The sequence below is a fragment of the Salmo trutta genome, chromosome 33 (genome assembly GCF_901001165.1).
Source record: "Salmo trutta chromosome 33, fSalTru1.1, whole genome shotgun sequence".
NCBI lineage: Eukaryota > Metazoa > Chordata > Actinopteri > Salmoniformes > Salmonidae > Salmo > Salmo trutta.
The window spans coordinates 13,206,637-13,231,042 of NC_042989.1; the positions used below are offsets into that span (position 1 = coordinate 13,206,637).

General features: G+C 43.5%; 1 protein-coding gene across 1 annotated transcript in view; it reads right to left on the reverse strand.

Annotated features, from left to right (window-relative positions):
* LOC115172417 (protein Daple) overlaps positions 1-22,177 on the reverse strand; it is an 84,549-nt gene extending 62,372 nt beyond the window's left edge. The window contains exons 1-3 of the mRNA XM_029729842.1: positions 21,585-22,177; positions 20,231-20,331; positions 14,408-14,516 (exon numbers count right to left, since the gene is read on the reverse strand). Coding sequence (XP_029585702.1) covers positions 14,408-14,516; positions 20,231-20,331; positions 21,585-21,644 — 270 coding nt within the window. The 5' untranslated portion in view covers positions 21,645-22,177. The remainder of the gene's footprint in view (positions 1-14,407; positions 14,517-20,230; positions 20,332-21,584) is intronic.
* Positions 22,178-24,406: the final 2,229 nt, after the last annotated feature.

Below are 24,406 nucleotides of genomic sequence, written 5' to 3' on the forward strand. Positions count from 1 at the left end.
ATTACCAGGCTGTACTGGAAACAGATTAGGACCTGCCTCCGTCACAGGGTACACACTGGCTACCTAGGTTGTTTATGTCACATTACAATGAATGAAAAATGCTAAAAAAGGCCCAGGTCCTTCAATATCATTCAGATGTACTTTTAAAAGGGTGTATAATAGTGTATAAAAAGGTGCAGTAAGGTGTATACCATTTCCATACCAAATAAAGAATGCTATGTCAATCTTTTTTTTCTCTCGATTTTGGTTGAGTGGATGTGCAGTAAAAATCCCAGAGAGTGTATGAATAGCCATTGTTGAATAGAACAGCCTGGTGAGTGAGAATTTCATCATGTACCAGCGACCCATTTAAAAAGTGCACACCCTTTGCCCCCCTTGGTCTGACCGCTGACCCAGGCTATGATCAATAACACAGCTAAGCACACTCCCCTGTGTGTGTGTGTGTGTGTGTGTGTGTGTGTGTGTGTGTGTGTGTGTGCGCGTGTGTGTGCGTGCGAGAAACAACTTGTCAATTAAATTCCCACAATGTACGTGGCCCATCTCCCTTGCTAATTGACCCCCTGCACCATATTCCCTGTGGGGAAGACAGCCTTCCTCTCACAGCACTGACTACACATCTGTAAGCACTCATATCTATATCATTCTGTGAATGCTTCTGAAATAGTACAGAAAGCTTCTCTCTGCACTGATGATTCCATCAGCCGAGCTACAGTGGCTGCAATCAGAGCTTCAGGATTCTAATCACAGGGTGCTGAATTATTTCTCACCTGGGCGTCTAGTCTACAGTTAAGTCACTAACCACAGAGTATCACATAGCTAAAATAAGAAGGAACAGAGCTAGTATAGAACTTATTCAACACTGGATTAAACAAATGCTCAAACTTGACAGAGTGAGTAAATAGGGTACCAAGTCTTCCCAGCCTCAGACACATGACAGCAACAAACACTAGGCTGACTGGGAGGTTCGCCGCTGTTCACATTTCAAATACTTTTCTCTGTAACAAATGAATGAGAAATCATTCATAAAACAGAAAATGATTATTTTTGGCTGTCTGCCATATTTCATAGCCCAGACTGCATTAAGGCTTCTTGCCAAAAGACCTGGGACAAGGATGCCCCAGTTGAAAAGAAAGACACACAAAAGAATAAGACTGAAGCAATGTCCGAGACCCCACACTTGATAAATCCCACTGTGTGTCTCAGAGCCGATACACCCGCCACTAGGCCTACTAATGCCCCATTCAGCGTGAATGCAACAGCAGGCTGGAAGGAGCCATTCCTGCCACCACGATAACCCCGCCCCCCACTTCTCCTCTCCTTTATTGACCGAGTACGATGACACCTCCCCTGAACTCCCCTATCCCCTCCCCCAGTGTCCATTGAGGGGACGCAGTCTTGTGGAACCCTCCCCAGCTGTTCCATTCTCCTCTGCTGAGACGGTCTGAGGGCCTGAGTGAGTTGACATGATCATGTCCCTATGAGTGGAGAGTGTAGAGGTCTGGGGGTCGGTGTGATAAGGCATGGGTTGACCTGGATAGGGTGACTTGATGACCAAGCCCCTATGGGGTACAAGCAGGGCTGGAGCTGATGCTAGTCTAGTGCCTTTACAGAGTACAGTGCAACCTGGCTGCTGGAAACCAGTCAGTGCCTGTATCGTTGCTTCTATAGCCCAGTGGCAGCAGACCCCTGAAGCTATGAACAGAGGAAGCCAAGTCACCCCTCCATGGGGTGTATGGCCCTGATTATGTTGCTCTGTTTGGGCCCAGTGCCACAGAGGACAGGTTGGCAGCAAATGGTGTGTTAAAATAAAACAGATGCCTATCAAAATACTGTTAACGAACACAGTCAACGAACACAGTCATGGCAGAAATGGCCCATATGGCAATTAAATGCAGACAGACATCACCCACATGCTTTCCAGCGGAAACAGTTTGTGCGTATATTATGAAGTCATTTTCTGACATTTTGGACTTGGGTAAGGGTTTTTCAGCTGTTCGGGCACACATTTCTTTCTTAAAACCTGTTGGGGCTAGGGGGCAGTATTTGCACGGCCGGATAAAAAAACGTACCCGATTTAAACTGGTTACTACTCTTGCCCAGAAACGAGAATATGCATATAATTAGTAGATTTGGATAGAAAACACTCTAAAGTTTCTAAAACTGTTTGAATGGTGTCTGTGAGTATAACAGAACTCATATGGCAGGCCAAAACCTGAGAAGATTCCATACAGGAAGTGCCCTGTCTGACAATTTGTTCTCCTTCTAGGGTATCTCTATCAAAAATACAGCATCTCTGCCGTAACGTGACATTTTCTAAGGCTTCCATTGGCTCTCAGAAGGCACCAGAAAGTGGAATGACGTCTCTCCAGTCTCTGGGCGAAAAACAGCAGGAGACTTTGTGAGTGGTCAGGCTGAGAACAGAGAATTCTCCATGTTTTTCTTTCTCTCTTTGAACGAATACAACGTCGCCCGGTTGGAATATTATCGCTATTGTACGAGAAAAATCGCAGAAAAATTGATTTTAAACAGCGTTTGACATGCTTCGAAGTACGGTAATGGAATATTTTGACATTTTTTGGTCACGAAATGCGCTCGCATGCGTTCAGGTAACTAGACCTTCGGATAGTTACCTGAACGCATGAACAAAACATAACTATGGATTATTTCGAACCAGAAGAACATTTGTTGTTGAAGTAGAAGTCCTGGGAGTGCATTCTGACGAAGAACAGCAAAGGTAATCCAATTTTTCTTATAGTAAATCTGAGTTTGGTGAGGGCCAAACTTGGTGGGTGTCAAATTAGCTAGCCGTGATGGTCTACTCAGAATATTGCAAAATGTGCTTTCGCCGAAAAGCTATTTTAAAATCTGACACCGCGATTGCATAAAGGAGTTCTGTATCGATAATTCTTAAAATAATTGTTATGTATTTTGTGAACGTTAATCGTGAGTAATTAAGTAAATTCACCAGAAGTTTGCGGTGGGTATGCTAGTTCTGAACATCACATGCTAATTTAAAAAGCAGTTTTTTGATATAAACATGAACTTGATTGAACAAAACATGCATGTATTGTATAACATAATGTCCTAGGAGTGTCATCTGATTAAGATCATCAAAGGTTAGTGCTGCATTTAGCTGTGGTTTTGGTTTTTGTGACATAGGCTTGCTTTGAAAATGGCTGTGTGATTATTTTTGGCAGGGTACTCTCCTGACAATAATGTTTTGCTTTCGCTGTAAAGCCTTTTTGAAATCGGACAGTGTGGTTAGATTAACGAGAGTTTTGGCTTTAAAATGGTGTAAATAGTCATATGTTTGAGAAATTGAAGTTATAGCATTTATGAGGTATTTGTATTCCACGCCACGCGATTCCACTGGCTGTTGACAAGCGTCCCACCTTGCCCACGGAGGTTAAGGCAAGCCGTCAGTAGCCAGAGTTCACACCCCTTCGGTGATTCGTCAACAGTAGGGATTCTTCTAATCGTTTTCATGCACATTCTTTGGAGAAATACTGCATCAAACATCTTAGATGAAAAATTGGACGACTAAGATCTCCGACAAAAACGTCAAAATTAATGACAGAACTCGAGTTCAGATAAATTGGGACAACTTTGAGGAAGTAAGTCTCAAAAGCACTGGCTACAGCGTTTCAAATTTTTTCAAGCGAAGGTCTTTCAGGGAGTGTGGGAGCACAAGCGTTCGGTTTGGCTAGCCGCCAGCTGAACGGAAGCATGCTGACGCCTTTAGCAATCTGAGATCAATACAAAAAACAGAAAACCCCCCAACACACACACAGGCTGCCTGTGGCCTGAAATAACTCAGCCAATCATGCAGTCAGTCAGGATGTGGACTGCCTGGATCTAGACTAGAGAGGGTTCGCCACATTAGTCAGACCTGGGGTTCATCACACATTTCAGATCAGCTAGGGGCTTCATAACTATCTAGATTACAGAGGGTGACTTCATGTCTCAGACCGCTCTTGGGGCCTCCTTACTGAAATCATCACGAATAAATCGGATTAGTGTTTTAGAGACACTGTTGCACACGGCCCAGTGCTCTGGGGGTATTGGGTAAATAAACTCAGCAAAAAAAAAAAGAAACGTCCTCTCACTGTCAACTGCATTTATTTTTAGCAAACTTAACATTTGTAAATATTTGTACGGACATAAGATTCAACAACTGAGACAAACTGAACAAGTTCCACAGACATGTGACTAACATAAATGGAATAATGTGTCCCTGAACAAAGGGGGGTGGGGTTAATTCCAGGACACTTCTGGGGGGGACTGGCCCTAGCCCTCACCCTCCAATCCAACAGGTCCCAGACGTGCTCAAGAGATCCGGGCTCTCCGCTGGCCATGGCAGAACACTGACATTAATGTCTTGCAGGAAATCACACACAGAATGAGCAGTATGGCTGGTGGCATTGTCATGCTGGAGGGTCATGTCAGGATGAGCCTGCAGGAAGAGTACCATATGAGGGAGGTCTTCCCTGTAATGCACAGCGTCGAGATAGCTTGTTGTCATTGCAGGCACAGTCTGATGATGCCGTGACACACCGCCCCAGACCATGACGGACCCTCCACCTCCAAATTGATCCCCCTCCAGAGTACAGGCCTCGGTGTAACGCTCATTCCTTCGACGATAAACGCAAATCCGACCATCACTCCCGGTGAGACAACACGGCGCCTCGTCAGTGAAGAGCACTTTTTGCCAGTCCTGTTTGGTCCAGCGACGTTGCCGGTGATGTCTGGTGAGGATCTGCCTTACAACAGGCCTACAAGCCCTCAGTCCAGCCTCTCTCAGCCTATTGTGGACAGCCTGAACACTGATGGAGGGATTGTGCATTCCTGGTTTAACTTGGGCAGTTGTTGTTGCCGCCATCCTGTACCTGTCCCACAGGTGATGTTCGGATGTACCGATCCTGTGCAGGTGTTGTTACACATGGTCTGCCACTGCGAGGACGATCAGCTGTCCGTCCTGTAGCGCTGTCTTAGGCGTCTCACAGTACGACATTGCAATTTATTGCCCTGGCCACATCTGCAGTCCTCATGCCTCCTTGCAGCATGCCTAAGGCACGTTCACACAGATGAGCAGGGACCCTGGGAATCTTTCTTTTGGCGTTTTTCTAGAGTCAGTAGAAAGGCCTCTTTAGTGTCCTAAGCTTTCAAAACTGTGACCTTAATTGCCTACCGTCTAATCTGTTAGTGTCTTAACCGTTCCACAGGTGCATGTCCATTAATTGTTTATGGTTCATTGAACAAGCATGGGAAACAGTGGTTAAACCCTTTACAATTAATATCTGTGAAGTCATTTGGATTTTTACAAAATTATCTTTGAAAGACAGGGTCCTGAAAAAGGGAGGTTTCTTTTTTTGCTGAGTTTATGTAGACTACTAAGAACCTCATTCATCAGTTACACGCAGTGACAAAGCTGTCTTTAGAACCAACAAGCCACCAAACAGTCAAGAGATTATGGAATCTAGTGGTGGTGCAGAATGCCATATCACCACAAGATAAGTGGAGCGGAACGCTTCAGTGGTCTCTCTATGTAGGCTATGAGTCAGTGGTCTCTATGGGCGGCAGGTAGCCTAGCGGTTAAGAGCGTTGGCCAGTAACCGACTAGGTGACAAATCTGTTGGTCACTCAGGATAAGAGCGTCTGCTAAATGACTTAAACGTAACTGTAAAAAATGTAAAATAAACATGCTACAATTTCAAAGACATAGTTAGTGTTACAGTTCATAAAAGGACTTCAGGAAATTGAAATAAATTCATTAGGCCCTAATCTATGGATTTCACATGGCTGGAAATACAGATATGCATCTGTGGTCACAGACAAAAAATACAAATAAATTTAAGTAGGGGCGTGGATCAGAAAACCAGTCAGTATCTGGTGTGACCACCATTTGTCTTATGTGAGGCCGGTTGGACATACTGCCAAATTTTCTAAAACAACATTGGAGGCAGCTTATGGTAGAGAAATTAACATTCAATTCCCCAGCAACAGCTCTGGTGGACATTCTTGCAGTCAGCATGCCAATTGCACCGTCAACACTTCAGACATCTGTGGCATTGTGTTGTGTGACAAAACTGCACATTTTAGAGTGGCCTTTTATAGTCCCCAGCACAAGGTGCACCTGCGTAATGATCATGCTGTTTACTCAGCTTCTTGATATGTCACACCTGTCAGGTGGATGGATTATCTTGGCAAAGGACAGCTCATCAAAACAGGGGATCAACACTTTACATGTACTGTTTATATTTTTGTTCAGTATATGTCGGAGTCGGTCCAGGAAACAATCAATCATGCTGAGTTACATGGAGCAGCCGCTGACCCACAGGCCAACCACATACAGGTAATCAAGCTGCTACACCAATGTCAGCATGTGGACTGGAGTTTATGGAATCTGGTGTATTGAACCTCTTCCCCCCCCCCCCCCCCACAGAATACAAACATCTAAAATAATAGGAGAAATTAGCAATGACAGCTTGGCTATATACATGGGGTACCAGTACAGAGTCGATATGCAGGGGTACGAGGATATTGAGGTAGATACCTTATGTACATATAGGTAGAGGTAAAGTGACTAGGCAACAGGATAGATAATCGACAGTAGCAGTAGTGTATGTGATGAGTGTGGAAGTGTGTGTGTGGCAAACGTGTGCCTGTGTGCATGTGTTGTGTGAGAGTGTGTGTTGAAGTGTCAATGTAAGTATGTGTGAGTAGAGTTCAATGTGTGTCCAATGTGTGTGCAGTCAAAAAGAGTTAGTGCAAAAAAAGGGTCAATGCAGATAGTCCGGGTAAACTATTTAGCAGTCTCATGGCTTGGGAGTAGAAGCTGTTCACGAGCCTTTTGGTCTTCGAGACTTAGCGCTGTGGTACCGTTTGCCATGCGGTACTGGAAAGACAGTCTATGACATGGGTGGCTGGAAGCTTTGACAATTTTTGGGGCCTTCCTCTGACACCGCCTGGTATAGAGGTCCTGGACGACAGGGAGTTCGACTCCCGTGATGCACTGGGCCATACGCACTACTAGAGGTCGGCCGATTATGATTTTTCAACGCCGATACAGATTAAAATCGGCCGATTTTTTATATATATATAAATAATAATAATGACAATTACAACAATACTGAATGAACACTTATTTTAACTTAATATAATACATCAATAAAATCTATTTAGTCTCAAATAAATAATGAAACGTTCAATTTGGTTTAAATAATGCAAAAACAAAGTATTGGAGAAGAAAGTAAAAGTGCAATACGTGCCATATAAAAAAACTAACGTTTAAGTTCCTTGCTCAGAACATATGAAAGCTGGTGGTTCCTTTTAACCTGAGTCTTCAATATTCCCAGGTAAGAAGTTTTAGGTTGTAGTTATTATATTACTCTCTCTCTCTCTCTAAACCATTTGTATTTCATATACCTTTGACTATTGGATGTTCTTATAGGCACTATAGTATTGCCAGCCTAATCTCAGGAGTTGATAGGCTTGAAGTCATAAACAGCGCAATGCTTGAAGCACAGCGAAGAGCTGCTGGCAAATGCACAAAAGTGCTGTTTGAATGAATGCTTACGAGCCTGCTGCTGCCTACCACCGCTCAGTCAGACTGCCCTATGAAATCATAGACTTAATTATAATATAATAAACACAGAAATACGAGCCTTAGGTCATTAATATGGTCAAATCCGGAAACTATCATTTCGAAAACAAAACGTTTATTTTTTCAGTGAAATACGGAACCGTTACGTATTTTATCTAATGGGTGGCATCACTAAGTCTAAATATTCCTGTTACATTGCACAACCTTCAATGTTGTCATAATTATGTAAAATTCTGGCAAATTAATTGCGGACTTTGTTAGGAAGAAATGGTCTTTATACAGTTCGCAACAAGCCAGGCGGCCCAAACTGCTGCATATACCCTGACTCTGCTTGCACAGAACGCAAGAAGTGACAATTTCTCTAGTTAAAAGAAATTCATGTTAGCAGGCAATATTAACTAAATATGCAGGTTTAAAAATATATACTTGTGTATTGATTTTAAGAAAAGGCATTGATGTTTATGGTTAGGTACACATTGGTGCAACGACAGTGCTTTTTTTCACGAATGCACTTTTTAAGTCACCCGTTTGGCAAAGTAGGCTGTGATTCAATGACAAATTAACAGGCACCGCATCGATTATATGCAACACAGGACAAGCTAGATAAACTAGTAATATCATCAACCATGTGTAGTTAACTAGTGATTATGTTAAGATTGATTGTTTTTTTTATAAGATAAGTTTAATGCTAGCTAGCACCTTACCTTGGCTCCTTGCTGCAATCGCATAACAGGTAGTCAGCCTGCCACGCAGTCTCCTCGTGGAGTGCAGTGTAATCAGCCATAATCGGTGTCCAAAAATGACGATTACCGATTGTTATGAAAACTTGAAATCGGCCCTAATTAAAAATCGGCCATTCCAATTACGCACTACCCTCTGTAGCGCATTGCGGTTGGACGCCGAGCAGTTGCCAAACCAAGCGGTGATGCAGCCAGTAAAGATGCTCTCAATGGTGCAGCTGTAGAACTTTGAGGATCTGAGGGCCCATGCCAAATCTTTTCAGCCTCCTGGGGGGGGGGGGGGGGGACTGTTGTGCTCTTGGAGTGGTTGGACAATTATAGGTCCTTAGCAATGTGGTCACCGAGGAACTTGATTGAAGCTCTCGACCTGCTCCACTACAGCCCTGTTGATATGAATGGGGGCATGTTTGGCCCTCAGTTTCCTGTAGCTCGCGATAAGCTCATTTGTCTTGCCCACATTGAGGGAGATGTTGTCCTGGCGTCTAGTTGGTGATCAGGCCCACCAGCGTCGTGTCATCAGCAAAGTTGGTGTTGGAGTCGTGCGCGGCCACGCAGTCGTGGTTAAACAGGGAGTACAGGAGGGGCCTAAGCACACACCCCTGAGGGGCCTCCGTGTTGAGGGTCAGCGTAAACAAAGATCAGCCTTTCCTCTGCTCATAAGCCACTGAACCACAGGGCAACCACCACATACAGGTAAACCACACACCAGCCAAAGGTCAATGTCCAAAACACTAGGACTGGGAATGGTGCTCCTCATCTAGGGCACAGGCAGTGAGAGAATGTCAAGAGTTAAAAATTAAATAAGTCAGAGGCCTTGTTTTTGTTTCCCATGGCAGCGGTCTCAGGAGGGGGTTTCCTGCACTGGGGGGTGGGGAGCCACACACATCCAGGCTTCAGAGGTAACAACAAGAGAGAGAAAAATACTTGAGAAGGACAGGGAGAGAGAGCGAGCGAGCAAGAGTGTGCTACATAGGAAACAAGTGTGCTAGGTAGGAAAAGGAATAGGACGAAAGGAGAGATGAGAGAACATAAAAGGAGAATGCCTGTGGCTCTTGTGCTGGTCTCTAGAGCTATACAGCTGAATACCGTAGCTAACAGTGAAGAAACTGAACACCTCTGGGAAAAGAGAAAAGAGAGGAGAGCCAGGAGGCCAAATCAGAGTACCCCATGCCTCAACCCCAGCCTCAGCTGCAATGCAGTACAATAGACACCACACTGCCCAATCTACAGACAGTCCCAAGCCAAAAACCTTCTGCTTAATGCCTTTGCAAGCTAGACTAGGCTGCATTCAAAAGATGCATGTCTGTGCCATATGTAGGTCCATTTGCAGGTTGATAGGAGCATCACACATACACCAAACTACACAAAGCACAGGTGATGGATAGAAGGTACTTGAGGCATAATACAGCAGGACCTGAGAGCTGTGTCCTGACTGACAACACAGTTCTCCTGTAACACATCTGAGAATGAAGGAGTCATGTTACAGTGAGGTGGAGTGCCCTGACTCTCCAGACAATAGCCGGGGTGAGGAGGAGGGAACCAAAAAAATGTCACCCTCCCCTCCCCCCGTGTCCCCATTGTCCAGGTTTTGGTGGGACGCTTTATGGTGCAGCGCACAGAGACTGTTATTTGGGAGCTAATCTAATTTGGGGAGAGTATATAAGGGGGGAGTCGGGGGATGCAGACACAGAGATGATCCCTGTGAGTGAATAGGAGCCCTGCCTGCTGTCTCTGACCTACAGTGTATAGTACTGTGTACGGGGCTCAATGGGATGAGAGTCATCATAATATCTTCACGTCCGTCTCCCATTCCTGGATGAAATTGGGGCACCGCCAGAACAGTCTGGGTGGCTTAAGCAAGCAAATGTGAGACATGCTTTAGGTTTAGACTGAAATCCAGGCTAAGCTGGTATATGTATTAAACCAGTATTAGATTTGGCAGTTATTGTTAATCCTGGTTGGGATACCACCAGGACTACCCCATCCCTTGTGACACGCAGAAAGTCTCACACATTCATTCTACAAACACACAAAATGGCTGGTCTTTTCACTTGTAAACTGGTGTTTTAAAACGCATTATTAATCCTTAAGGTACAAAACTCAAATATTTTATAACAGCATAGGGTCCAGATGAAAGGTAAGGAAAGAAGACTGTTTGGTCCAGTTTCCAGGTTGTACAGTATAGTTGGGGGTTGGTGTGGGGGACTGTAACACTGCCTTCTAGACCATGCTTTCTATAAGCAAGTCAGTTTTGAGCTGTGTTTGGCAAAGCTGTGAAACTGTTTTCAGATTAACTCAATATCAAATGAATTTCCTGTGTGACGAATACACACACAGACAGACGATTGGTGACTTAGATTAGTGGCTCCCAAGCTGTGGGGTGCTCTATACAGCCCTCCTACAGCAACATCCTGTTGAGGATTGATCTAACTACAACTTCATTGCCTGCAACCCAAATAGCACACTCGTCCCTACATAGCGTTTCTCTCAGATGGTGGCTCCCACATACTTGCCAGTCTGCAACGCTCGCCATATCTTATCTAGCCAGGCCTTCTGGGCATGTTTGTGTGAACATAACTTCTTTTCAATGGTCAATTGTGTCAATTGGATATCACATCATCCAGCCCTTACTGTACTAACATGGGCGCCCTGAGGGGGTAAACGGTTGGTAGGGAAGGAGGGAGACACCTACAACCAGAGAGCTGCGTGATCATTCAATGCTAGCTAAAGGGTGTTTGGTTGGTTTGCTATGCAGTATGCGGATTGCCATGGATTAATCTAGATCAAACATCACGGTCAATATTGAATCATGATAAAGTACAAACAGATCTGTGCAATGGTTGATGGGAACCTGAGGTTAAATGTCAACGACATTGATCGATCTACATTAATATATGGTAATCAGCATACTGCATAGCAAATCAACCAAACTATAATAACGCATCAGAAGACAACAGACCAGCCACACTGCTGGCAGGAACAGAACACAACCATCCATCCAGCTTGACAAAGTGAGTTCTCTTTAGCTAACGGCTTTCACACAGAGTTAAGGACAGAACACAACTGGGACTAATTACGATCAGTCGTCTGAAACAAATGGAGAGTAGATGCATAGCGAGCACACACAAGGCAGTGATATCTGTGTTAAACAAGAACTGCCTGATTGAGGGGAAATGAGGCATTAGCGGTCAGAGTGCGGAGGGGTTAGTGAACCAGGACAGGACTGGAGTGACTTAGTTAGAAAACAAAACACCAGACGAGGCTAATCTAAAGTGAGAGGACTAATGCATTACCAAAGCTAACCGTTTCTGTTAGCACGGCCCGGAAATCTTATAACAGGCCTTCAGGGAGCTGGCGCCCTGAAGGCCAGCCACCTCCCCTCCCCCACATTTCTCCCTACTATACATATGTAGGCTACAGGGGAGGCAGATGACCGCAGGCCAGGCAAAGACAACACATCTGTTCTTGATCAGGAGGAGAGGGGGAGAGGGGAGGGGTGAAGAGTGAACCCCCCCTCCCTCCCTCCCTCTTTCTCCCATCTCTGTAGACTCCCACAGCAGGGTTGGAGCAGGACCTGGGAAGACATCTCTACCCCTCTACTGGCCATCATTTATTAGATCAGACAGAAACCGCTGTAGAGAGCAGGGGAGAGAGATATGAGCCCTACTCCATTAAGCCCTATAGTCTTGACTCTCAACCACGTGGATCTGGCTCTAAACGTTCAATCCAAAGCGAAAAGGTTCACTGGAAATGGCAAAACTTTACGCAAGAAACCTTTGAGTTGCCATGTGGCTTGGTGAGTCTACTCACATTGAAGGTGAGTCCCTGGTCTGAACACACACACACACACCTCTGTTACTCATTAGCCTAGTGTGTGTGGGTGTAAAAATTAAAACACAAAGCAGACCAAACTCTTTGGTTCTTTAAAACCCTGATGTCAAATAGTGTGTGCTTTCACTTGGAAAATAAATGAAGACTCTGGATGAAAACATGTGTTTCCAACATTAAGGCCATTTTCCTAAAGAAGTTAAATCCGCTTCATGTTTTGTTTCCTTGCCACGGTACTAATGAATAATGCGATACTGGCATTGTCCCGGCCCTGTGTGTGTCCTAGCCTATCTACCTAATGAAAGGGGCCTCCCTGCAAGTGCCATGGGTGTGTGCACTTCACGAGGACCACCGAGTTCTTCAGTTACACAACACACACACACACTAATTAAAAACACTGCAGAGGCACCATCTATGTTTCCCATTGCTTTATCAACTATAACCAACCACTAAGCGAACAAAATCTACTTTCAAACAGAAGAATTAGAAAATGAGGCTCTTTTCAAACCGACTTACTTTAAAACGTGCAAATTTCTCACATCTTGAACGCTACCGCATATCAAATTTGATGCACCACTTGCAACTGAACACATACATTTATAACCTTTTTCCCCAAACCGAGAACAAAGTATAGCCAAAAGCAGGTTTGATTTTTCAACTATGGCAGCGTTTTGTATAAGCTACCCTGTAACATACTCATACTCAATCTTGCATAACACAGTGCAGCTATGTGTGAGGAGAATGTAGACATTTTGTTAATCTTGCTACCTAGCTCTGTATAATATGAATGACACCGATACAGTTACTGTACTTTTATATTCGTATTAGAGATGTAAATGTACATTTTTGCTATGCTGAAGTTAGGCCTACTTGATATTGTTAGCTAACGTTAGCTAGCTAGCAGCTGCGCCATTGGCTATTTGTCTCGCAGCTAAATTAAATGTGCATGATCAGAAAATAATCCATTGAAATGTTGGCACATGCTTGTGAATTGTTGCATTATTGAAGAGTGTAATATGGTTTTGTCCCATTAATCAAGAGTTGAATACGGTAGATGCATGAAAGGTTGCTTGCATAACGTTAGGTAGTTGAATAGTTTGAATGCGTCGCTACTGTGACATTTACGGTACATTTTAACTGCGAAGCAAGAACGTCCCGGACCGTCTCTCAGCTCGTGACATTCACATTGCTAATGTGAATTGAACACTCTTCAATGGGAATAGCCTCTGACATTCAGAGTGTGAAAGTAAAACTGAAAGAGGGAGACTAAGCTAACCTCCATACAGTATTTGGGGTGATAACACAACACTGCATAGTTCGGTGTGAACAACTGAAGCAGGTGACACCATAAACATACAAAGCGGGCACAGATTTGAAACTTTGGACCTGGCGGGGCAGCCAGTGGCAGGGTCGGGAAGTGTTTGAATGGAGTGTGTGTGTGTGTTACAGCCAAGGGCGGCATCTGAATGGAGTGTGTGACGTCTGTAGTTGGGAAACCGAGGAAACAGAGAAGGAATGTGTTGAGAGAGGTCAGCCAGAACAGTTGGGTCGCTCTCCACTGTCTCACCGTGTGTGTAGTGGATTTCACCAACTCATTTCCAGTGGAATTAAAAGGTCGGCATAGTTCCTTCTAAAGATTTCTACGGGAGGACTAGCAATCATGGTTCATAATGAAACACTACTAGCCTACTCCATCTAAAGATAGCGTGAGGGGAAGCATTCATATTCCCAGATTACTATAATTACAGGTTGTGAGATGAAACCTTCAGCCACCTAGAAAAGATAAGACTACTGTTGGTTTCTGATATAGGCTGTCATTCATGACTGACCTACCTCTACCTGCCAAAAATATTGCGACAGAATTATCACAATAACATTTAACTCATTAAAACAGAAGACATCATGTATTAGTAATTGTTTGATCATGGAGATGTCAGTGGAAGGACAGCAGACAAAACAATGAGAGAGAAACATTCCTCTGGGGATAAGCACCACACCCAAGCAGCCAGGTCTAATCCCCAGGATGCTCACACCCACCAGCTGCTCTCTGATCACCAAGACCAGAGACTACACACAGCTCCTGGCTCTACACGTGAAGGACGTGTAAATGAGTACGAGGTGTGCATTAGAAGTAGCTATAATTTGACATGGTGAGCAGCATTCAAAGTGGTTAGGACATTTTTAAAAAAGGTGCGTGAGGTGAGTGAACAGGAAGTGGAGACAGAACTGAGCTCACCTGGTAGTAGTTCTTGATGTGCCTGATCACAATGTTGAGGTTCTGGATTCGTAGGTTCACATCATTGTTCACATTCTTATTCACTCTCTGGTTTGTGGGGCTGGGGTCTCTGGATAAGAAAAGACATCACATGAAAAGTTATTTTTTGTAGTAAAGTAGGTAAACTACAAAAAAAATAAAAAACAGCAGCCTTTTCCTTTACTGAGCATTATCTGAACATTATATTGACTATATTTTCTTTGAACAGCTGCTTAAGGCCTCAGCATGTTTCAGTTCGGCTGGTGCCTAGCCAATCTCTGCAGGCCGAACCGAAGGAGTGTGCTTGCATACTCCCTTACAAGACCGTCGCCTGAAAAATGAGAAAAAAAGGAGCAATAGTACTGTTTGACCATTTTGAGACTTTGTAGCCTATTCCTCAAAATAGTCAGAATTCACCTAATAATGAATCTAATACAGCCGAAAAAACCCTCACCAAAGTCCAAAACGCCACAAAATGTTGACATAATATATGCATGAACTCTAAGAAACGGTTTCAGTTGGGAAGCGTTTAGTCTGGCATGCGAGACATACAACTATTATGTACATAATCCTATAAATTCCTATTTTAGCCTACATTTGTATGTATTGTACACCAACTCTAGTAAATGAGTTGCTTTTACCAAATATCCACACAAAAAAAGGAAAATCGATTACTGTTTGGGATTAGCCTACACTTTAGAGCGGAACGGCATATATAATATGGTGCTTATTCAGAACACACAGACGTGATGTCACTCTTTCCTCGAAACAAGTAGGCCAAGAATACCCAATTGTTTGGTTGACAGATGTATTATTATGGATGCACATGGCTTTCAGGAACAGCATTGTCCCCCTACACAAGCTGGAAGCACACACACACAGGTCTCCACAGGAGAGGGTTCAATCTACAAAGCCAACCAGAAATGTGAAAACACCCTTGAAATACATAGAGCTGATCAACAGGACACATTTAAATATGGTGGTCACAGAACTACTGTACTTGTTAGGTAAACAGTCAGTGGACATTGGACTAGTTATAGTCTGACATGAGTCCACAGGGTTTGCACTGAGACCGGGTTTGTCTGAAATGACACCCTATTTGCCTTCAGAAAGTATCCATACCCTTTGACTTATTCCACATTTTGTTGTGTTACAGCCTGAATTCACCCATATACACACAATAACGCATAATGACAAAGTGAAAACACGTTTTCAGAAATGTAACAAAATGTATTGTAAATTATATATTTGTATATTTAATTTTCATCAGTATTCACACCCCTGAGTCAATACATGTTCAGGAACATTTAATGTCGTAAGCAACTCCAGTGTAGACGTCGCCTTGTGTTTTTGGTTATTGTTCTGCTGAAAGGTGAATGTCTCCAGAGTCTGTTGGAAAGTAGACAATTGTTTTTATGCTGTACAGGCTTATTTCTGTTCATTCGGTCATTTAGGTTAGCATTTGAGTAACTACAAAGTTGTTGATCCATCCTCAGTTTGCTCCCAGTACAGCAATTAAACTCTAACTGGTTTAAAGTCACCATTGGCCTCATGGTGAAATCCCTGAGCGGTTTCCTTCCTCTCCAGCAACTAAGTTAGGAAGGACCCTTGTATCTTTGTAGTGACTGGGTGTATTGATACCCCATCCAAAGTGTATTTAATAGCTTCACCATGCTCAAAGGGATATTCAATGTCTGCTTTATTTTATTGGTTAAATCTGCGTTTCAAATTCACAGCTCGACTGAGGGACCTTACAGATAATTGTATCATGTTAAACACTATTATTGCACATAGACATTTCACCTTTTCATTCATTTATTAAAAAAAATGTCTAAAAACATAATTCAACTTTGACATTATGGGGTATTGTGTGTAGGCCAGTAACACAAAATCTCAATTTAAATAAATTTTAAATGCAGACAAAATGTAGAAAAAGTCAAGGGGTGTGAATAACTTCTGTGCACTACTTTTGACCAGAGACCTATAGGGTTCCATTTACGACAGAGCCCATGTTCCTGGCAAGGCTTGGCTGTTTTGAGGGCTTGGTCTGGATAAGTGTTGTTTGTGCTAACCTCATTTACATATGTTTTGTGGGCACACCATGCAAATGCTGCCAAGCTTGGGCCAGTATTTCAGTAAGTCTCTGAAAGGGCTTTAGATTAAAAACAAGGAATAGTTTTTTATTCAGGTAAACTTGTGTACTAGCTGCCTTTAGTTCTAAATGTACAGCTTTCTGACATGGCCATTCCCAGTTCTCACTGGCTGGCTGAGAAAGCAGAGTGAGCCCTGTATCCAAAAAGCCTTTTAGAGTATGAGGGCTGATCTAGGTTCACCGCTCACCCTGTCCATATAATCGTATACATTATTACAGTGCATTCGGAATGTATTCAAACCCCTTGACTTTATCCACATTTTGTTACATTACAGTCTTATTCTAAAATAAGATATTTGATATTTTATTTTTATTCCCCCTCAATCTAGACACAATACTCCATAATGACAAAGCAAAAAACATTTAGAAATGTTTGCAAATGTATAAAAAAAGGAAGAAAGTATTCAGACCCTTCACTCAGTACTTTGTTGAAGCACCTTTGGCAGCGATTACAGTCTCAAGTCTTCTTGGGTATGACGCCACAAGCTTGGCACACCTGTATTTGGGGCATTTCTCCTATTCTTCTATGTAGATCCTCTCAAGCTCGGTCAGGTTGGATGGGGAGAGTCGCTGCACATCTAATGTCAGATCTCTACAGAAACGTTTGATCGGGTTCAAGTCCAAGCTCTGGCTGGACCACTCCTGAACTCTCTCTGTACTTTGCTCCGTTCAGCTTTCCTTTGATCCTGACTAGTCTCCCAGTCCCTCCCGCTGAAAAACATCCCCACAGCATGATGATGCCACCACCATGCTTCAACTTAGGGATGGTGCCACGTTTCCTCCAGATGTGACGCTTGGCATTCAGGCCAATCTTGGTTTATTCAGACTAGAGAATCTTGTTTCTCATGGCCTGAGAGTCCTTTAGGTGCCTTTTGGCAAACTCCAAGCGGGCTGTCATGTGCCTTTTACAAGGGAGTGGCTTCTGTCTGGCCACTCTATCATAAAGGCCTGATTGGTGGAGTGCTGCAGAGATTGTTGTCCTTCTGGAAGGTTCTCCCATCTCTAAAGAGGAACTCTGAAGCTCTGTCAGAGTGACCATCAGGTTCTTGGTCACCTCCCTGACCAAGGCCCTTCTCCCCCAATTGCTCAGTTAGGCCAGGTGGCCAGCTCTAGGAAGAGTCTTGGTGGTTCCAAATGTCTTCCATTTATGAATGATGAAGGCCACTGTGTTCTTGGGGACCTTCAATGCTGCAGACATTTTTTTGGTACCTTTCCCCAGATCTGTACCTCGACTTTGTCATTATGGGGTATTGTGTGTAGATTGATGAGGAACATTTTTTATTTAATCAATTTTAGAATAAGGCTGTAACGTAACAAAGTCAAGGAGTATGCATACTTTCCAAATGCACTGCATCTAAAAGGTAAAGCTTGATCCTATATCAGAACTACTAGAATACATGCCCAGAGCAGGCCCAGGCTTGAGTATTGGAGAAACATTTCCATGAAAATAATAAAAAGGGTATCTGGAACAACCAGAGGGGGGTCTCTAACCACCGTGTGTACCCTCAAATGTATGCCATGTCATTGTGTCACTACGTGACCAAAAGTATGTGGACAACTGCTCGAACATCTCATTTCAAAAATCATGGGGATTAATATGGAGTTGGTCCCACCTTTGCAGCTATAACAGCCTCCACTCTTCTGGGAAGGGTTTCCATTAGATGTTGGAACAAACCATTTCTGTATGGACCTCACTTTGTGCACGAGGGCATTGTCATGCTGAAACAGGAAAGGGCATTCCCCAAACTGTTTCCACAAAGTTGGAAGCACAGAATCGTCTAGAATGTCATTGTATGCTGTAGCGGTAAGATTTCCCTTCAATGGAACAAAGGGGCCTGGTCCATATCATGAAAAACAGCCCCAGGCCATTATTCCTCCTCTACCTAACTTTACATTTGGCACTATGCAGTCGGGCAGGTAGCGTTCTCCTGGCATCCACCAAACTCAGATTCTTCCGTCGGTATGCCAGATGGTAAAGTGGGATTCATCACTCCAGAGAACGTGTTTCCACTGCTCCAGAGTCCAATGGTGGCGAGCTTTACACTTCTCCAGCCGACGCTTGACATTGCGCATGGTGATCTTAGGCTTGTGTGCGACTGCTCAGCCATGGAAACCCAATTCATGACGCTCCCGACGAACTGTTCTTGTGCTGACGTTGCAACCGAGGACAGAAGATTTTTTTACGCGCTTCAGCACACGGCAATCCAGTTCTGTGAGCTTGTGTGACCTACCACTTTGCGGCTGAGCCGTTGTTGCTCCTTTCCACTCCATAATAACAGCACTTGACCAGGGAAGCTTTAGCAGGGCAGACATTTGACGAACTGACTTATTGGAAAGGCGGCATCCTATGACGGTGACACATTGAAAGTCACTGAGCTCTTCAGTAAGGACATTCTACTGACAATGTTTGTCTATTGAGATTGCATGGCTGTGTGCTCTATTTTATACACCTGTCAACAACGGGTGTGGCTGAAATAACCAAATCCACTAATTTGAAGAGATGTCTACATACTTTATTATATATTGCGTATGATAATTACTAGACATACCAGTGATGTCACATGGACTTATTTACATGGCTAAATCATGCACGGCAGAGTTACACCAGTCATTGTCCTGGCAGGGGTTGTTTTCTGTCCCCTTGTCCTGTGCATAATAATATTGTCTTTGTTTGAGGAGGAGCATACAGCATTTAAAGCCCCTCATTAAGACAGATAGGCCAGGGGAAGCAGGAGCAGCTAGTCAGGGGAAAGTAGGTTAAAGGACAGGACTTAGGAGGGGGTGGGGAGGGGGGGAGGGGGAGGAGGGGGGACTGTATGGTTAGCACAGCTGGGGGCAACACAAAGGGACAGACGCTAGACACAGTTAGAGAGTGAGGGAGAGAGGAGAGAAGAGTATAATTGAAGGAGAGCAAGAGATGAGAGAGAAAATTGGTAGCTGATTTCAGAAACAAGTCACAGCATTACAGGGAGTTTCTAAAACTAAGTCACTGACTGCGACTGCATTGCCTGCCATTCAGGGCACACCACTTTCCTTTGAAGTGACAGAGCACAGGAAATGGTTCAGAAACTTGAGACGGTTTAGAGAAAGACTGAGCCATGTCAGATTTGTCAGACGATATCTGGGCAGTAATTTTGAGAAACAAGCAGCCCTTTCTGTGTCAGAGCAAACTATCACAATCAAAATGGAAAAAATAATACATACACTTCTTTAATATTTTCACATACATTATTTCCAGCAGTGAGAATGTCTGTGTTCACTGTTTTCAGTAGACAGACTGAATGCATCTCTGAGCTCAAGAGCTCTGAGAGGCCTCCCAGTACTAACCAAACAGACAGCCACATTGTGCAGATATAACCGCAGCCTTAGGATCACATTGACTCATGAAAGGCAGGCGAGAGCGCAAGAAAAAGCGAGTGAGAGGGAAGGAGCGAGAGAGACTTTAGCATCACATTGACTCATGAAGGGCAGAAAAGGAGCTGAAAGAGTGAGTTAAAATCCAGTCAGTGAGCCATGAAGGCAGGGGTAGGATGTCTGAACACAGTTGGATACCAGTAAGGGAAACCATGCCAGGATGTGGTTATGAAATAAGATAGATTGAGGCCACAAAACAGCTGCCAGATTAACACGCACACACGTTTATGTCCACTCACATGTGTGTCATGATCTTGTGCAGGAAGACACCATCCACCAGATCCATGAACATGGAGAGCTTGTCCTCTGAGCCAGAGCCCAGGGGTCCAAAGGTCTTCACCTGAAGGGAGAGGGGGAGAGGGAGAAAAGGGAAGAGAAAAGGGCAGACAGGATTGGATTACTCTAAAGAGCTCAGCTCACCTATGAAGAGATTGGCCACATCTGGGTCTCAGTGCTTTCGGTTTCCAAGAATACACAGACGTTTCCTGCTCTGACAGATGTCAATGCAAGTTTTTTTCTCTCAATTAATAATGTCTACGACTTTGTGAGCATGTCAAGATATTTAGGCTCTAGATCTAGGAACCAGGAGGTCCTCCTAGAGGCGAGTCAGGGCTAGCAGAGAGGACGAGGCCCAGTGAGCGAAACAAAGACCGGAGGGTAGCGAGTTGTTAGAGCGGAACAAGCAGCCAGCGTCTGAGGCCCAGCCGACTGGCCAAACAGGACATCAGGGCAGGATGAGGGGGATCAGCCCCCTCCCCCCCACCATAGCCTGGTGCCATACTGTATGTGCTTAAGGTATAGCCTGGTACCATGGTGTGTACTGTAGCCATAGACTGGTGACATACTGTGCAATGTTGTAGCCATAGCCTGGTGACACAGTGTATGTAGGCCTATGTGCTGTAGCCAACTCTTCTACCATTGTCATGCCATACATCCATGCCTTGCATTCATGGTATGGCAATAAACATACAGAGAGGAGTTGTCAAAAGTTATACCATCAGGCTACAGTCTTCTGAACCCCTGTGGCATAGCTTACATACAGTCCTCGTCTTTCTACTCTAGTGACACCGAGTTCAACCAACATTATGATTCCCTTGACTTGTGTGATGATAAAAATGGAGCCAAAGTACAATGACCTAACAAGTATGGCTCTGTGATAGACCAATATTGGCACTCATGGACTAGATACAAAATTCGGGCTAGAGGTTGTGTGAACAGCTGGCATAGCTCTTGCTCAGTTTCATGGAAGGTCAGTTCCAAGTTTTCGGGAATAATAGTAGGTCATGCCAATAAAACCCATTGACCATAGGAATAAAACACAATAAAAAGGTGTTGGCTTGTTGGGAAAATGTCAGACTTCCTGGCTTTACAGCAAAGATTAACACCAATCAGTAAATAAATAATGTAAACGAACAGGTCTACCAGTCTGCTACTGTATGTCTGAAAGAAAAAAAACGTTATTTTTTTTATATGACACTAGAAGTAGGAGATGGACAAGGATATTTAAACATGAAAGTGGCCAAGAGCAGGTTAGCAGGACACCGAGTTAAATTATTATCCGCCATGGCACTTGCTGAGTGCACATTCACTTACCCACACCACCAGCGGCGTATCCATGAAGTTTCCCATCAACTCTGACACTGTAATATCCATGTTCAGAATCTTCAGATAATTCCACCCAGTTCTTAAATCCGAAAATAGTGTTCACCGCCCGATTGCTCGCGGCCACTCATTCCTCAACTCGAGGGACCTTACATGCCTGGTCGAGACAGAACAATGCCGTGAGGCATCGAACATAAATCGCACGTTGTTGAAGATCTAGCGATGACAAATTCCCAAGACGCAAAAAAGTGCTTTTTATATTTAAAAAAATTAAATCCAGTGCAGGTCACAGGGATTCAATTTTGGGGGGGTAATTATAGCGTTCAGACTCCAGTTTTAGACTAAATTAATCTAAAACTTCCATAAGAGCAGAACAAAGTAAACGCGCTCACATGTTCAAGCTACATTGCCCATGTAAACTGACTGGAAGAACACCGAAAAAGAAGACTAATCAAAAAAGAAACATTGTTGCCGCGGACGTGAAGAGAAAAGTTACAGATGCTTCCGGCGACGACAAGTTCTGTACACCTCCATGGCTCAAACGCCTGCCTCTGCCGCACATGATGTATTTCACACACAGCATCATACAACCTGTAACCGCTTGAATAGCGCGCTTGAGTGACAGCGTGGATAGCCTATCAAATCTGGTATCACACCTCAAACCGAACAAAGAACAGCCAATGCACGAGCCCAGAAAACTGGATTTAAATCAAGATTACGTAATTAGAGAAAAAATATGAAACACAAATGAAGTATTTTAAATTGCACAAGTGTACCATCCACTGTCTAGAACCAATAACTGCAGTTGTTGCCTATGGGAATTGGTCACACATTTACCAAAAATGTATGTGTCACCAAACATCACAAGTAGTGGTGGAAAGTACCCAATTGTCATACTTGTGTAAAAGTAAAGATACTTCAATAGAAAATTACTCATGTCAAAGTGAAAAACACCCCGTAAAATACCACTTGAGTAAAAGTCTAAAATAATCTGGTTTTATTAAATATACACTATATATAAAAGTATGTGGACACCCCTTCAAATTACTGGATTTGGCTATTTCAGCCACACCCGTTGCTGACAGGTGTATAAAATCAACACACAGCCATGCAATCTCCATAGCACACATTGTCAATAGAATGACTTTCAACATGGCACCGTTGGCTGGAGTGGTGTAAAGCTCGCCACCATTGGACTCCGGAGAATTGGAAACACGTTCTCTGGAGTGATGAATCACGCTTCACCATCTGGCAGTCCGACGGACAAATCTGTGTTTGGAGGATGCCATTAGAACGCTACCTGCCCGAATGCATAGTGCCAACTGTAAAGTTTGGTAGAGGAGGAATAATGGTCTGGGGCTGTTTTTCATGGTTCAGACCAGGCTCCTTAGTTCCATTGAAGGGAAATCTTAACGCTATAGCATACAATGGCATTCTAGACGATTCTGTGCTCCCAACTTTGTGGCAACAGTTTGGAGAAGGCCCTTTCCTGTATCAGCATGACAGTGCCCCCGTGCACAAAGGGAGGTCCATACAGAAACGGTTTGTTGAGATCGGTGTGGAAGAACTTGACTGGTCTGCACAGAGCCCTGACCTCAACCCCATCAAACACCTTTGGGATGAATTGGAACACCGACTGTGAGCCAGGACTTATCGCACAACATCAATGCCTGACCTCACTAAAAATCTTGTGGCTGTATGGAAGCAAGTTCCCGCAGCAATGTTTCAACATTTAGTGGAAAGCCTTCCCAGAAGAGTGGAGGCTGTTATAGCAGCAAAGGTGGGACCAACTCCACATTAATGCCCATGATTCTGGAATGAGATGTTCGAGCAGGTGTCCACATACGTTTGGTCATGTAGTGTACTTAAGCATCAAAAGTAAAATATATAAATCATTTCAAATTCCTTAGCAAACAAGACAACACCATAAATGTTTATTATGTTTATTAATGGGTTGCCATGGTTACACTGAAACATTCAGATATCATTTTCAGAAGAGGCATTTGGGTTTAGTGAGTCCACCAGATCAGAAGCAGTAGGGATGGCAAATGTCTTCTCTTGATAGGTGTGTGAATTAGACCATTTTCCTGTCCTGCTAAGCATTCAAAACATTACCAGTACTTTTAGGTGTCAGGGAAAATGTATTTGAGTATTTTATTTTCAATGTAGTGGAGTAAAAGTAAAATATGTCAAAAATATAAAGTACAGATACCCCAAAAACTACTTAAGTATATAATACTTCAAAGTATTTTTACCACTGATCACAAATTAAGGGGATACAATTATTTTAATTGCATAACAGTCAACAAAAAACATTTTGTGAAATCTTTCAATCTTTTCCAAATAGATAATATTTTAGGAGAAAAATAAATATATATTGTGTGTCTATAAAACCATAGTTCAGTGCAGTCTCCCTACTAGAGTCCAATAGGAAACGTTGCTGTACATTTACTGTGGTGTCCAAAACTGTCTGTGGTGCTAATATGCATCTTACTGTACCACCTACTACCCAGAGGTTAAAATGTCACCTAGTTTGAACACAGTATTCCATAATATTTCAATACCTTTCTGACCACACCTCTTATGATTTGAACGAAACCTTTCATACATGCTTGCTTACACATTGTGGAAGTGGTCAGAAAGTGACTTTTTGGACCTGAATGGCAAAACATTCAGGATATAGAGGTGACCAAAGTTGACCCATTTCGCATACCCCACATGAGACGTCCATGTTTTCATCACTGAAAAAAGATAACAGTTGAGTTTGATATCATTTGAAACCTTACAAGCAGGTTTATCAAACTGTTGTATGA